The 16,305-nt window shown below is 35.6% G+C and overlaps 1 protein-coding gene across 3 annotated transcripts in view; it reads left to right on the plus strand.

Moving 5' to 3' along the window:
* The window catches only part of ANKRD31 (ankyrin repeat domain 31), a 164,339-nt gene that overhangs the window by 34,582 nt on the left and 113,452 nt on the right, over positions 1-16,305 (plus strand). For all 3 annotated transcript variants that reach the window (XM_040450693.1, XM_040450700.1, XM_040450703.1), the window contains 2 exons: positions 2,219-2,295; positions 4,420-4,463. In XM_040450693.1, coding sequence (XP_040306627.1) covers positions 2,219-2,295; positions 4,420-4,463 — 121 coding nt within the window. The remainder of the gene's footprint in view (positions 1-2,218; positions 2,296-4,419; positions 4,464-16,305) is intronic.

The raw sequence follows: 16,305 nt of genomic DNA on the forward strand, positions 1-16,305 counted from the left end.
TTTTTTTATGTTAATTCCAGTATAGTTAACATACAGTGTTATATTAGTTTCAGGTATATGATGTAGTGATTCAGCAATTCTGTATCTTACTCAGTGCTCATCGTGATAAATGTACTTTCACTGTTATTTTTAAGTTAATGATTATTTTTTAAAATTTCTCTTTTTTAAATTATACATAAATATATATTTTATTTTTTTTCAACGTTTTATTTATTTTTGGGACAGGGAGAGACAGAGCATGAACGGGGGAGGGTCAGAGAGAGAGGGAGACAGAGAATCGGAAACAGGCTCCAGGCTCTGAGCCATCAGCCCAGAGCCCGACGCGGGGCTCGAACTCACAGACCGCGAGATCGTGACCTGGCTGAAGTCAGACGCTTAACCGACTGCGCCACCCAGGCGCCCCCATAAATATATATTTTAAATATATATATTATATATAAAATAATTATATAAATATATTTACAAATAAATATAAAATTATAAAAATTATATTAAATATAATATATTGCACATAAATAAAAGCCATTTGAGTTTCTCAGTAATTTTTAAGAGTGTAAAGGAGGGGCGCCTGGGTGGCGCAGTCGGTTAAGCATCTGACTTCAGCCAGGTCACGATCTCGCGGTCCGGGAGTTCGAGCCCCGCGTCAGGCTCTGGGCTGATGGCTCAGAGCCTGGAGCCTGTTTCCGATTCTGTGTCTCCCTCTCTCTCTGCCCCTCCCCCGTTCATGCTCTGTCTCTCTCTGTCCCAAAAATAAATAAACGTTGGAAAAAAAAAAGAAAAGAGTGTAAAGGAGACCAAAGAACAAAAAGTTTGAGAACCACCCTATTAAAATAACTCTATTATTGAATGTATTAGCACTGTAAGTTCATCTACAGAAATGGAGGAAGAAAGAAGACTAGGTAAGGCTAACACAGCATCCATGCCCTAGAGACCCATTGTTAACATTTTGGTACATTTTATTTCAGGCTGTTTTATAGTTTTACTTCTGTTTATATTTTTTTGCAAAATTAGAGTCATTCTATAATTTTTTGTTTCCTTTATAAAATTTTTAGTAATTATCAAATTATTTTCTTATGTGATTAATATTATTTAAAAACATGAATTTTGGTGACCTCACAGTATTTCACTGTATAACTTGACTGTATACTAATAATCATTTAATTATTCCTCTGTTAGACATGTACATTATTTGCTCTGTTACTTAATATAAATAAGTATTTTTTAATAATTTAGTTGAAAGTTTGCTCTATTTTCAGACTTATGTCTTAAATTCTCCTTTGTAATTAAGGAAAAACATTCAGTCGCTGACTCAGACTATGATTTTATTTTGTTTTAAGTCAGCTTGTTCTTCTCAAAGAATCACATTTTAGGGGAAAAAATCAACATTCATTCCTATTTGCCTCATAGAAATTATTCTGTATGAGCAGCTTCAGTTCCATTTTCAAGGTAGCGTATATTGATCACTTCTGTTTTTAGACAGGAGAAAGTGTTCAATTAATTATTCTTGCTTAGGCTTCAAGTAACCATGCCTGATGTGTAAAACTTCTCTCAAAACAGCTGGAACAAGAGGGTTTTGTTCTTTTTTTAAGAGAAATATCTTGATTGCCTTTGTGTAGTAAATTAGATTAAGGAAAAAATAATTAACTGAGTGCTTTTCTTCAGTCAACTTTTAATTATCCCAGGGCAGATGATAAAATTGCAGGGTAGCATGACTCTTATTTTGCTTTCAATCTCTTTCCATCAATATTTCATATGTGTTCTTTGCCTACTGTGAAATACAAGGTATTATAAATATCTGAGAATTTTCTCATTAGTGACTTTCACTTACATTTAAAACTATAATGACAAGCTTTCAGTGTATTGTAGGATTTCGATAACCGAGATACATAAACCAGGACCAATTTTTCTCCCCCACTATCCTTGGTACTGTCATCCCAAAGTGACTTCTACATCTAAATGTAAGGTTATCATGTTTACACTCCTGAACTTCACCATTAAGTTTTCAGCTTGTTCATTTTTGTAAATACTTGAAGTATAAATGTTAGCAAATTGGTAGTAATTGTAAAAGTAATTAAAATGATGGCGCAAAAAAAAATCATGCAATTTTGAAATTCCTTTAAATGAAAAAAAAAGTTTAAATTGTATTTGAATGAGAAAGTGTTTTTTTCTTAACGTTTCAAAATTTGTATCTATTTATTAATTGATTGATTTTTTTTAGGCATAGAAAAAGTTTTCCAGTGGTCACTGAATCATTGGCCCAGGCTGAACTTTCACTGAACCACCGAAGCATTCAAGGTATGTTTTTATGGGTAGAGTCATACAAAGTAAATTTTTCTTTGCCTAAAAATAGAAGGCTTAGTTAGATATGGATTTATTTGCGTTAATGGCTCTCAGAAGGCCAAATGAGTAGGAAGTTAAAAGTGTGGGAAATGCAAGACATTTGGCCTTCTGAAAGCCACGCATGCCATATGATGCTGTTGCTATCTGTGCATTCTTACCACCACCCTCACTGAACTTCTGAGTTGCAAGCCTTTAAAAGTGCCATGGGCACCAGGATTTTGACTTCGTGGTTTTTCTTGCTGCCATGAAGCTGCTGTGACTAGACGCTCCTTTTCCCTTCTGGCACTCCACTGCAACTCCCTCATCCTTTTATTCCTTTCAGAGTGTTCAGAACAGGAAGCTCATTTTATTATCATCCTAGACTTTAGGTTAAATTACATGTAAGGAAACTATTAAATTGTTAGCTAGTATTGCTAGCTCTGTTCTAATACAATCGTTCAAAAGTAATACTAACCAAATTGTAGAATGATCAAAATAAACGAATTAGTAATTGTTTATGAGTTAAAATTTAGCTCCTCTGAGCATTTTCTTCTCATTTGGCATTTTAGAATTCTTTTTTTCTACATTCATGTTACTACTACATTTTGTCTCAAGTGTTAGTAGGAAATGTACAAAATCTTTTAATAATTTATTAAAAGACCAAAACTCCACAAAATTTTTTTAATTTGTAAAAAATGTTTTAAGTAAATTTTGTAGCTAGAAAATGAGAATTTCCTCTAAATAACATTTATTTTTAATATTGAAGTCAACTAGTATACTATATTTTATTATACCAGCTTGTCAAATTTTAAAAATAGTAAGTATTAGCATAGAAGAATGATCATTTTTGGTGATGAGGTGATTAAAAACAATATAGAAGGAGGTGGTTTTGAGGATTTGCTTTACAATTTAGAGAAGGCAAAAGTGGATGAAGTCTTTTTCTGTGTTTTTAAACTAACTCCCCAAGGGTCAGACAGTTAAAAAAAAAAAGAGATAATTGAAAATGTATCTATTGTATTACAGTGTTTCTTTCATTTGTGCTAAAATTTTAAACAACTAGAGATAAGATTTTAAATGATAAGATATACACAATATCATGTATTATCATCATTGCTTGGCACAAAGAATTCTAATGCAAGGATAAGAAGTTATTTATTCATAATAACTTTTTGCTCTTCATCCTGTGAGGGTGTGCAATGCCATGATGTTAGCCTTCCTAGTTGATTTTCATAGCTTTGTCATCATCATATGGCAAAGGTAAAACAAAACAAAACAACAATAAGAGGCAGATTTTTGCACCATGTGATAAGCGTATTTATGCTTATTTTTTCCTGAAAAACCTGTGTTGCTTGTGAGGATGCATGGTAAGGTTACCAGACAATTACTTGGATTACGCTGTAGCTCTAGATACTGCCTAATCAGAAGAAACCAGTGAATGATTCAAGCATATGCCTGAAACTCCAAAGAGCCCTAATTTCCTACCTAAGTATGTCAGAGTACCTGGTCCTTGATGGTGAAGGTATGAAGCAAGAGGAATGGAATTTGAGAAATACCTTTTTTTCTGATCCTCCTTCAACTTCACTTGGTATGAATTGCAGAGGGAGCAGAGTGAGGAGGTAAAGGGGAAGTCATATTTAGGACAACCTCCTGATTCCTTTTGGCCCCTACATGGGGTGTTCCTTTACATGCCTAACTTGACAGCATAAATTAATTTATATTCTATTACCCATAATGGAGAAGATAATGACCCTGAGAAAGGAGATAAGATTTTGTGCTCTTTGTACTTACCTATTCTTAGAATCACTCAGCCGAAATAGAGAAGCTGGGTTTTAGCTGAACCAATTCTAAATAATTATAATTTTACCTATCTTCATGTAAAGTAGTATATTTTAAAGAAATGGAAAAAATTTTCTTTTGTTTATTGCCAGTGTAATGATACTTTTACATCAATAAATAGGTATAATGTTTATAAAATATTTTATAAATCACACGAATGTCTGAGGGAGTCATTTCAAGTTACATGATTAAGAAATGCTAAGTGAGAGGGTATGTTTTTAGTGCTTTAATAAAACTGGAGTAAAATGTATGGTTATCTTCTAGGGCCTGAGGCTGAAAATCCTGAAATTTTACCACACCCAGAAAAGGTTGGTCTATATAACAGAGATTGGCTATGCAAATCATGTGTTTAGATTTTTAAAACATTATATTGATTAAAGTTTAGCCATTTAGATTCTTTCCCTCTGTGAGAATATGACTAAACCATTTCAATAAATAGAAATGTATCCTTGTCTAACAACCCCTTCCAGTATTTGTTCTTCCTTTATCTTTAATAGTATTCTCTTGATATGTGTTTCTTTTTTGTATTTTAATTCCAGTGTCATTAACACAGAGTGTTATATTAGTTTCAAGTATACAATGTAGTGACTCAAGAACTCTATAAATTACTCAGTGTTAATCAAGATAAGTGTATTCTTAATCCTCTTCACCTATTTCACCCCTACCCCCATCTCCCTCCCCCCAATAAGCATGTTTGTATTTTATAGTTAACTGTCTGTTTTTTGGTTTGTCTCTTTTTGCTTTGTTCATTTGTTTTGTTAAATTCCACATATGAGTGAAATCATATGGTATTTGTCTTTGACGGACTTACTTTGCTTAGCATTATACTCTAGATCCATCCATTTATTGCACATGGCAAGATTTCATTCCTTTTTATGGCTGAATAATATTCCATTATGTATATACCATTTCTTCTTTATCCATCTATCAATGGACCTGCACTGCTTCTATAATTTGGAATTTCACAGTTCGTGAGATCATGACTGGAGTTGATATGAAGAGTCAGTAAGACGCTTAACTGACTGAGCCACCCGGGCACTTCTGTATACATCGTTTATATGTTTTAGATACTAACCCTTTATTGGGTATGTCATTTGCAAATATCTTTTCCCATTCAGTCTTTTAGTTTTGTTGATTGTTAATTGTTGCCTTTGCTGCATAGCTTTTTATTTGTAGTCCCAAGAGTTTATTTTTGCTTTTGTTTCTCTTGCTTTAGGAACCATATCTAGAAAAATATTGCTATGGCTGATATCAGAGACATTCCTGCCTGGGTTCTCTTCTATGATTTTTATGATTTTAGGTCTCACATTTAGGTTCTTAATCAGTTTTGATTTTATTTTTTGTGTATGGTATCACTGGTCCAGTTTCATTCTTTTGCATGTAGCTATTCAGTTTTCCCAGCACCATTTGTTGAAGACTTTTTCTCATTTCATTTTTTTGCCTCCTTTGTTGAAGATTAATTGACCATATAATCATGGGTTTATTTCTGGGCTTTCTATTCTCTTTCATTGATCTGTATGTCTGTTTTTGTGCCAATACCATACTGTTTTGATTATGACAGCTCTGTAGTATCACTTGAAATTTGCGATTGTGATACTTCCAGCTTTATTTTTCTTTTTCAAGATTGCTTTGGCTATTCAGGGTCTTTTTTTTTTTTAATGTATCAATATGGCTTTTAATGAATTTTTATTGTTTGAAGTCAACACCAGTTAATTAAACATCACATAGCTCACATGTGAACTTTTTTTTTTTTTTTTTTTTTTTTTTTTTTAACATGTGAATTTTTGAAACAAAGTCACTTAAGGACTACCTATTTTTAAAAACATAATATAAAAAATATGTCCTTCCAAGCACTATTTCTGATAAAAAGTGTGTGTGAACTTGTTTACATTTTAGGACCTGTGGAAATTTGCTTATCACTGTGTATACTGGTTAACCTGATTATCTGCCACCAGTCTAGGATGAAAAATGAAATGTGAGAAATCCAAAAGTTAGTAACTTTGGAATGAAGATGGCTATTTGGGGTCTTTTGTGGTTCCATACAAATTTTAGGTTTATTTGTTGTAGTTCTGTGGAAAATGCTGTTGGTATTTTGATAGGGATTGCATTAAATATGTATATTGCTTAGGGTAATGAGGGCATTTTAACAATATTTATTCTTCCTATCCATCAGCATGGAATGTCTTTCCATTTTTTTGTGTTGTTTTCAATTTATTTTATCAGTGCTTTATGGTTTTCAGAGTATAGGTCTTTTACCTCCTTGGCTAGGTTTATTCCTAGGTATTTTACTCTTTTTGGTGTAGTTGTAAATAAGATTGTTTTCTTAATTTCTCTTTCTGCTTCTTTATTATTAGTTAATGGAAATGTAATGGATTTCTGTATATTAATGTTTTATCCTGCAACCTTCTGAATTATTAGGTCTGGTAGTTTTTTGGTGAAGTCTTTAGGATTTTCTAAATATAGTATCATGTCATCTACAAGTAGTCAAAGTGTTACTTCTTCCTCACAGTTGGGATATCTTATTCTTTTTTGTTACCTGATTGCTGTGGCTAGGACTTCCACTAATAAAAGTGGTGAGAGTGAGGATCCTTGTCTCATTCCTAACCTAGGTGAGTATGACATCAGCTGTGGGTTTTCCTATATGGACTTTATTATGTTGAGGTATGTTCCCTCTAAACCGACTTTGTTTAGGATTTTTATCATGAATAGGTGTTGTACTCTGTCAGATGTTTTTTCTGCATTGATTGAAATGATCATATGGTTTTTATCCTTTCTCTTGTTAATGTGATATATCATGCTGATTGTTTTGTAAATACTGAACCACCTCTTGCATCCTGGGAATAAATCCCACTTGACTGGGGTGAATGATTTTTTAATGTATTGTTAGGTTCAGTTTGCTAACATTTTATTGAGGATTTTTGCATTTGTGTTCATCAGAGATACTGGCCTGTCATTTTTTTTTTGTGATGTCTTTATCTGGTTTGGGTATCAGGTTAATACTTGCCTCTTAGAATTAATTTGATAGCTTTCCTTCCTCTTCATTTTTTGGAATAGTTTGAGAACAATAGATATTAACTATTTTTTTTATGTTTATTTATTTTTGAGAGAGAGAAAGAGAGAGAGTGACAGTATAAGTGGGGGAGGGGCAGAAAGAGGGAGGCACAGAATCTAAAGAAGGCTCCAAGCTGCAAGCTGTAGTCTGCCCCTCACCCACTACTGGGGCTGCATTTAGACTGGTGTATGTTGTGGTTTTTCTTTCTCCCCGGGGCAGGAGTCCCTTCTGAAGTGGTGCTGGCCCCTGTCAGGGCAGCTTGTACACTCGGGATTCTTAATTGCATCTCTTTGGATGGGCTGTGACTGAGACCTTTTGGAGGGGGTGGATACAAAAAGTGCTTAGGGGTGGGACCACAGTGTTACCAAGATTTGCTCCCAGTCCTGTGCAGGTGGGGACCAAGCCTGGTAGGGTTGGAAGGGAGGATCCATAAAATCCATGGGAGCAGGTGTATTGTTAGAAGTTAGGTAGCAACTGTCTGTATCCCACTGGTCCCCCTATGTGGCCAGGTATTTAGTATGGGGAAGGAAATGGCACCTGCCAGCTACTTTGTTCCTGGAGAAGTCTTCCAACTATCCCTGTACCTCTGGCACACATTCTGAGATGAGTAAACAAATTTCCCACCCCTGTTCCCCAAGTATTTTCCAAACTGCTGCTTCTATGGTATATCTCTGTAGGCTATTTTTTTGTGCTGTCTCTTTAAGTGTGGGGACTTAGTTTCCTTTTACCCTCCTGGCTCTCCAAGAGGTGAGCCTATTGGTTTTTAAAGTTCTAGGTTTAAAGTCCCACTGGTTGTGAAAACCCATGAAATTCAGCCCCTCTGGTTTTCAAAGCCAAATGTTACAGGGATTTATTTTACCTGGGTCCCTTCCCGTCAGTGTGATGGTATGTTTCTCTCTTCTCTCCATCCCCTGGAGTTCTTCCCTCCATCCCCTGGAGTTCTTCCCTCAGGGAAGGTTCCACAGGTCTGTTTAGCTCCCCACTGCATCTCTGTCCTTCCTATACTCTTCAGTGTGGCCTCTTCTCTATATTTACCTATGGAGTTTGTCCTGCCAGTCTTTGGGTTGTTTTCTGTGTTATTTACTCTGATGTGTTATCTAGTTGTATCTGTGGAATGAAGTGAGCTTAGGGTCTTTCTATTCTGCCATCTTCCTTATACTGTATATTGATCTGTGTTTCTTATCCAGTAGTATTAGTCTCTTACCGTTTATCTGGAGGAGAAGTATGTAACTTATTATCAAACTAATTGCTGAGATGCTGTAGCAAAAATGCCTTCTGTTTGTATGTTACCCCAGTTCCTTCAATATTTCCTGCTAGATACTGTTTTCCCATCTTCCAGTTGCTAATCACTAACCATGTGTTGAGTGCTTGTTTTGGCTTTGTTTTCTGCTGAGTGCCGTGGGGAATCAGAGAACTGTAAGACTGACTCTGCCCATAACAGACTCAAGTAGTCAAGGACCTCCCCAGATCCACCCTGCCATACTTGTACCTTATTTTATCTCACCTATATGTTACACATTACCATCTCCATGCTTTTGTTTAAGTCAGGAGCCAGAAAGCAAGAGAAAGAACATAACATTTGGAACCAGATAGTGTGTGTTTCAAGGACAAGTGTGTCCATTTACGTGTGTAAAATACCAGTAGCAATATCTGTTTCACAAGATTACTGTGAGGACTGAGAGCAATGATAGTTCGTGGTGTCTGGCACCTAGGTAGTACTTAATATGTGTTTTTCCCTTCTTTAAATCCTTCACAAATTAATTTCTGGTTCAAGTCCTTTCCTCTGTGTGGATCTGTCTCAGATGACTCTGGTAATCTTGACCAAAGTAATGGTTCCCTCTTAAGCATTCGTTATTCACTGACTATGTCAGCATTTTTCAGTCGCTTGCATCCTATGACATTAGTAGATGAGATCTTGAGAAAAAGGATATTTGTGAACAAAAAAATTTGGAGAACCTATATCCTAAAGTCTCCTCAGAGATTTTAATGCACATGCTCTGAAAAGTCTTATGGTAAAGAAACCTGCTTAACTTTGTTTAACCAACCATTCTTCAAGCAGTCATGAGAACCCTCTTCTACCTTCTGTTTTTTTCCCCCAGAAAACTTCTTGTAACACTAGGCTCTTTTGTTTATGCCATTCATTTGAATTCATACAGTGTTTTGACATTGTTTATACTTTATTTAATGTCTTTGTGTTTATGCCTCAGTCTTCATTTAGAAATTAAGTTCCTTTAGGGCAGAGTCCAACATATGTACTTTATTATATCTATGACTTTGAATTTATTTTTATTATTTTTTTTAAATATTTATTTATTTTGGGAGAGCACAAGCAGGGAATGGGCAGTGAGAGGGGGACAGAGGATCTGAAGTGGCCTCTGCGCCTACAGGCTGACAGCAGCAAGCCCAATGCTGGGCTCGAACTCACGAAGCTCAAGATCATGACCTGAGCCAAAGTCAGATGCGCAACTGACTGAGCCACCCAGGTGCCCCAATGACCTTGAATTTAGTAGATATAAGGCCTTCAAATAGGAATGAGACCTTGTACTGTGACTTAAAGAATGGATAGGATCTGGGTTATTGAATTTTTTCTAAATTCCTTGTACTTTTGTGAGCAAATTATAGTTTACTAATAAATAAATGTCTTCTTAAACTCTATATGCTGTTTACAGAGAAGTTAAATGGTGGCAGTTGGAAAGGATGGGAAGAATAAAATGGTTTTCACTTCTCTTATTCAAATCAAATCAGAACATTGGAGGGCTTACAAATTACAATGCATTCTATTAGAGTGCTGTGTCATTGGAAGGTGGATTTGATTTTTAGAAATAGCCAAAAGTCATTGAAACTCATTCTGTTATTTAGGGTCAAGCAAATTAACAGTTTTTAATGGTTAGAAAAAATTGCAGTGTCTTTAAAGTATTGAGACATTTTTTTGAGTGGCTTATCAATATTTTTTTAAACCAATTTCAAAAGAGGAAGTCTAATGATATTTTGAACATTGGAAAAATTATAAGAATAGGTATAACCTATTAAGATGATGTCTTTGAAAAATAATAGTCACTTAAAAATATAAGCTTTGTTTTATGTGTTTAAATCAACCACAGTTGATTTATACCTGGGGCTTTTAATATTTACATAGAACCATGTCTTTATTTCTTCTCTGTTTTCCTCTGACCTTTTGTCATTTGGCCTTTTTATTTCACATTTACATATTCATACTGAGGTGGGGAATAAAAAGTAGGTGAAACTACACCAAATTTATTACTGGTTATTGATCTTTAAAAAATTTAGTAGTGATTAAGAGGCTCATGATCTGTTAAGCATCTGACTTCAGCTCAGGTCATTATCTTGAGTTTCGGCCCCACGTTGGGCTCTCTGCCATCAGTACAAAGATTGTTTCAGATCCTCTGTTCCCGTTTTTCTCTGCCCCTTCCCTGCTCTTTCTCTCTTAAAAATAAATAAACATTATAAGTAAATAAAAATTCAGTGTTATTTTAGACAAAGGAGAATTTTATGGTTATTAACTCCAGTGAATTTTTGAGATCAGTTTCTAATTTAACTATACATGCCATCTCTGCCTCTTCTCTTAGCACAGATAATGTAAACTTAGCTAAACAAATAATTGGCATCTATAATTATGACCCAGCCATTTTTACTCTTGGTCCACTGTAGATGTATTCAGAGTCATTAGTGATTTGGCATAGGAAATTAGTAAAGAGTGTTTTTATTTATGGAAGCAGAAGGAAGTTGTTGAAACTTTTTAGTGGTAATTTCTCAAAATGATAAACTAGAAAACTATAAAATTTTAATTTTAATTTTTTATATATGCTATAATGATGGAATTCCTATTTGGAACACACAGGAACTAAGCACAGACAGAGACTCTCCTGAAATTAGCTTTCTCTCACGTACTGCTCTTAGAGTATCCAATGTGGTGGTTGTAAAGGAGAAGTCATTAATAGAGCCAGAGAAGATCTTAGCATTACCAAATATGTTTTCTGAGTCTAGAAATGAAGCCATGTCGACCATGAATTCTGAATAAACCAAGGATGAAGAAAGCTCTCTTAAAACATTTGTGTCTACCTTAGAAAGGTTACTCACATCACTAGAAATCACTCAGGAGGAAAGACTATTTGAAATAATGAGTGTTTTCGATCCTAAAGAGTTGACCGACCCATTGAGCAAGTCTCCAAGTTCCATATCAGTGTCTTTGACATGTCACAGAGATTTACTAAAAAACACAAAGGATAATGCATTGCCAACTGAATTGTTAGCAGCCTTAAACACATTATCAGAAGCCACTGTGGGACCCATCTGTCACAAAACAGAGGGAGGCAGCAGTCTCACTGCTGGAAATGAATGTCTAGGAGTGGAGCCCAAGATGTCTCAGACTGGTGAAGATTGTATACAAATAACAGAGGTGAACTTGGAGTCTCTTTGTTCTCCTCGGCTTTTTGACCAAGATTCTAAGTTAGCTGAGCTGCAGGACAAGCATCTTTCACTGCAGCATGTAAGTGCAAGTATGAGTCTGTCATTTTGCCTTTTATAATGACCTTTGGCAAGTCTTCATTGCCCATATACTTTATTTTAAATTCATATTTTCTACCCAAACATACCCAAATACTCAGAATATACCCAAATATACCCAAATACCCAAATATACCCAAATACTCAGAAGATGCTTTTGAATTTAAAGTATAAACTGATCTTTCTAGAGATGCCTGGGGTAGACTTTTCAAGGCGTCTAAATGTCAAAATATATAAGTTTCTCACCAAAAGACCTGAGAAGACATATCATTATATTGCTTGTATTTATGAAGGAAATAATTATTTACCAGAATTTTTCCCATTAGCTCAGAAAATCACTATGTCTCCCTGGGTGTGGAGTAGAGATGAGATATTGCACATTAATTTCTGGTTAAGGATAGAACATATGTGGTTGAGCTTCCAAGAGAGGGAAAAGTTATGCGTGTCTTCAGCAGAACTTTGAAGTCTGTGTCTGAGGATCCTATCAAGTGGTACAATTCCTTGGGTTTAGAATCCCTGCAGTATTATGCCTGGAGGCCCTGCAGTGGGCTACCGCTTGCCAAGTCTCTTTTTTATGTTGACAGGTTTTTTACTTTTTAAAGAAAATGTTTTTCCTGACTGCATTAGTAATGCATCCTGATTATAAAGAAAAATCAATTATTACAGCAATACGTAATAATAAGAATAATAAGAAAAAGTCCTCCACAATTCCACATTTCAGAAATAATCACTATTAACAGTTTGGTATATCTGTCTCCAATTGTTTCTGTGCATATTTTTTTTTCTTTCTTTTTTTTTAATGTTTATTTATTTCTTGAGAGAGAGAGAGAGAGAGAGACAGAGTGTGAGCAGGGGAGGGGCAGAGAGAGAGAGGGAGACCCAGAATCCAAAGTAGGCTCCAGGCTCTGAGCTGTCAGCACAGAGCCCGATGCGGGGCTTGAACTCACAAGCTGTGAGATCATGACCTGAGCCGAAGTCAGCCACTCAACTGACTGAGCCACCCAGGTGCCCCTGTTTCTGTGCATATTTTATATAAGTTTACTTTATATAAATGAGACTCTATTATACATAATACTTTGTGACTTTTAAAAATATTTTTAATTGAAGTATAGTTGACATTTTGGAACTTGTTTTTTAAATTTAATAATAATACATCTTGGTTATCTGTGTCGGCAAGTGTAGCATACTACTTAAATCTTTTTACATGCTGAATACTATTCCACTATATGGATATTTTGTGTGTGTGTATACATATATTGTATAAAATATAATTTATTTAACTAATTCACTAATGATCATTTGGATTGTTTTCTTTCTTTTCTTCTTTTGCTTTTGGCTACTGCCAGGATACTCTAATGAATATACCTGGGACACTTTATATAACATGGTACTAGGCTCATGTTGAAGAATACATACCTGGCATAATGCTGCATGAAATTCTCATAAAAAGCATTCTAATACAGACATAATAAAACTAAAAAAAATATAGAAAAATAAAAACTAATCATGGAGATAGGGCATGAAGGTTAAATTTTGTGGTATTCTAATCTGAAAAGAGGTAATATTAGTAAAATGTAGGAAATTACAGTTGATCGGTATTAATAGAGTGAGCACGAATTAGCAAGTGTTCAAAAACAAAGAAATTCTTTAAAAAAGAGATTGATTTAGAACAAATTAAATACCTTTTTACTCAGCTGTAATAAAAATATGGAACTTATACCCCAAAAAACTTTGTAAGCTGGATATATAAATAAGCTGAAGAAAGGTTTACATGATATGTATAAAAATACTTATATCTTCATGAAGGTTAAATCTATAATGTATTATTAAGGGTAAGTTAGAGTCATTCATGATATACTGGTAATCCTTTAAAATTAATGTAAGAGAAGTTATCTACTGTCTTGTCCGCAAAATATCCTTCCTACTGTCAAACAACAAACACTGGGCTGAATAGAACATTGATCTGGTCTAGTGTGACGTTTCTATTGTTTTTATATGTCTCATCATTTTTTGCTACCCATTTCCTGTGACATTAAAGCACCTAGAGTAACCTTAGGTTTGCCCTTGAAATTTAGGGATGAATAGTGGTAAAAATAGTTTTTATTTTTCCTCTTCTTCTCTTAGGTTTTTAAATCTGCATTATCCTTTATTATTGTAATATTAAATTTTTCACTATGTGAATTTTCTTTTATTTATATATGAAATTTATTGTCAAATTGGTTTCCATACAACACCCAGTGCTCATCCCAAAAGGTGCCCTCCTCAATACCCATCACCCACCCTCTCCTCCCTCCCACCCCCCATCAACCCTTAGTTTGTTCTCAGTTCTCAACAGTCTCTTATGCTTTGGCTCTCTCCCACTCTAACCTCTTTTTTTTTTTTTTTCCTTCCCCTCCCCCATGGGTTCCTGTTAGGTTTCTCAGGATCCACATAAGAGTGAAACCATATGGTATCTGTCTTTCTCTGTATGGCTTATTTCACTTAGCATCACACTCTCCAGTTCCATCCACGTTGCTACAAAAGGCCATATTTCATTTTTTCTCATTGCCAAGTAGTATTCCATTGTGTATATAAACCACAATTTCTTTATCCATTCATCAGTTGATGGACATTTAGGCTCTTTCCATAATTTGGCTATTGTTGAGAGTGCTGCTATGAACATTGGGGTACAAGTGCCCGTATGCATCAGTACTCCTGTGTCCCTTGGATAAATTCCTAGCAGTGCTATTGCTGGGTCATAGGGTAGGTCTATTTTTAATTTTCTGAGGAACCTCCAAACTGCTTTCCAGAGCAGCTGCACCAATTTGCATTCCCACCAACAGTGCAAGAGGGTTCCCGTTTCTCCACATCCTCTCCAGCATCTATAGTCTCCTGATTTGTTCATTTTGGCCACTCTGACTGGCGTGAGGTGATACCTGAGTGTGGTTTTGATTTGTATTTCCCTGATGAGGAGCGACGCTGAACATCTTTTCATGTGCCTGTTGGCCATCCGGATGTCTTCTTTAGAGAAGTGTCTATTCATGTTTTCTGCCCATTTCTTCACTGGGTTATTTGCTTTTCGGGTGTGGAGTTTGGTGAGCTCTTTATAGATTTTGGATACTAGCCCTTTGTCCGATATGTCATTTGCAAATATCTTTTCCCATTCCGTTGGTTGCCTTTTAGTTTTGTTGGTTGTTTCCTTTGCTGTGCAGAAGCTTTTTATCTTCATAGGGTCCCAGTAATTCACTTTTGCTTTTAATTCCCTTGCCTTTGGGGACGTGTCGAGTAAGAGATTGCTACGGCTGAGGTCAGAGAGGTCTTTTCCTGCTTTCTCCTCTAGGGTTTTGATGGTTTCCTGTCTCACATTCAGGTCCTTTATCCATTTTGAGTTTATTTTTGTGAATGGTGTGAGAAAGTGGTCTAGTTTCAACCTTCTGCATGTTGCTGTCCAGTTCTCCCAGCACCATTTGTTAAAGAGGCTGTCTTTTTTCCATTGGATGTTCTTTCCTGCTTTGTCAAAGATGAGTTGGCCATACGTTTGTGGGTCTAGTTCTGGGGTTTCTATTCTATTCCATTGGTCTATGTGTCTGTTTTTGTGCCAATACCATGCTGTCTTGATGATGACAGCTTTGTAGTAGAGGCTAAAGTCTGGGATTGTGATGCCTCCTGCTTTGGTCTTCTTCTTCAAAATTACTTTGGCTATTCGGGGCCTTGTGTGGTTCCATATGAATTTTAGGATTGCTTGTTCTAGTTTCGAGAAGAATGCTGGTGCAATTTTGATTGGGATTGCATTGAATGTGTAGATAGCTTTGGGTAGTATTGACATTTTGACAATATTTATTCTTCCAATCCATGAGCAGGGAATGTCTTTCCATTTCTTTAAATCTTCTTCAATTACCTTCATAAGCTTTCTATAGTTTTCAGCATACAGATCCTTTACATCTTTGGTTAGATTTATTCCTAGGTATTTTATGCTTCTTGGTGCAATTGTGAATGGGATCAGTTTCTTTATTTGTCTTTCTGTTGCTTCATTGTTAGTGTATAAGAATGCAACTGATTTCTGTACATTGATTTTGTATCCTGCAACTTTGCTGAATTCATGTATCAGTTCTAGCAGACTTTTGGTGGAGTCTATCGGATTTTCCACGTATAATATCATGTCATCTGCAAAAAGCGAAAGCTTGACTTCATCTTTGCCAATTTGGATGCCTTTGATTTCCTTTTGTTGTCTGATTGCTGATGCTAGAACTTCCAGCACTGTGTTAAACAACAGCGGTGAGAGTGGGCATCCCTGTCGTGTTCCTGATCTCAGGGAAAAAGCTCTCAGTTTTTCCTCGTTGAGAATGATGTTAGCTGTGGGCTTTTCATAAATGGCTTTTATGATCTTTAAGTATGTTCCTTCTATCCCGACTTTCTCGAGGGTTTTTATTAAGAAAGGGTGCTGGATTTTGTCAAAGGCCTTTTCTGCATCGATTGACAGGATCATATGGTTTTTCTCTTTTTTTTTTGTTAATGTGATGTATCACGTTGATTGATTTGCGAATGTTGAACCATTCCTGCATCCCAGGAATGAATCCCACTTGATCATGGTGAAT

This window comes from Herpailurus yagouaroundi, unplaced genomic scaffold (assembly GCF_014898765.1).
Source record: "Herpailurus yagouaroundi ecotype Mexico unplaced genomic scaffold, PumYag 29, whole genome shotgun sequence".
Classification (NCBI taxonomy): Eukaryota; Metazoa; Chordata; class Mammalia; order Carnivora; family Felidae; genus Herpailurus; species Herpailurus yagouaroundi.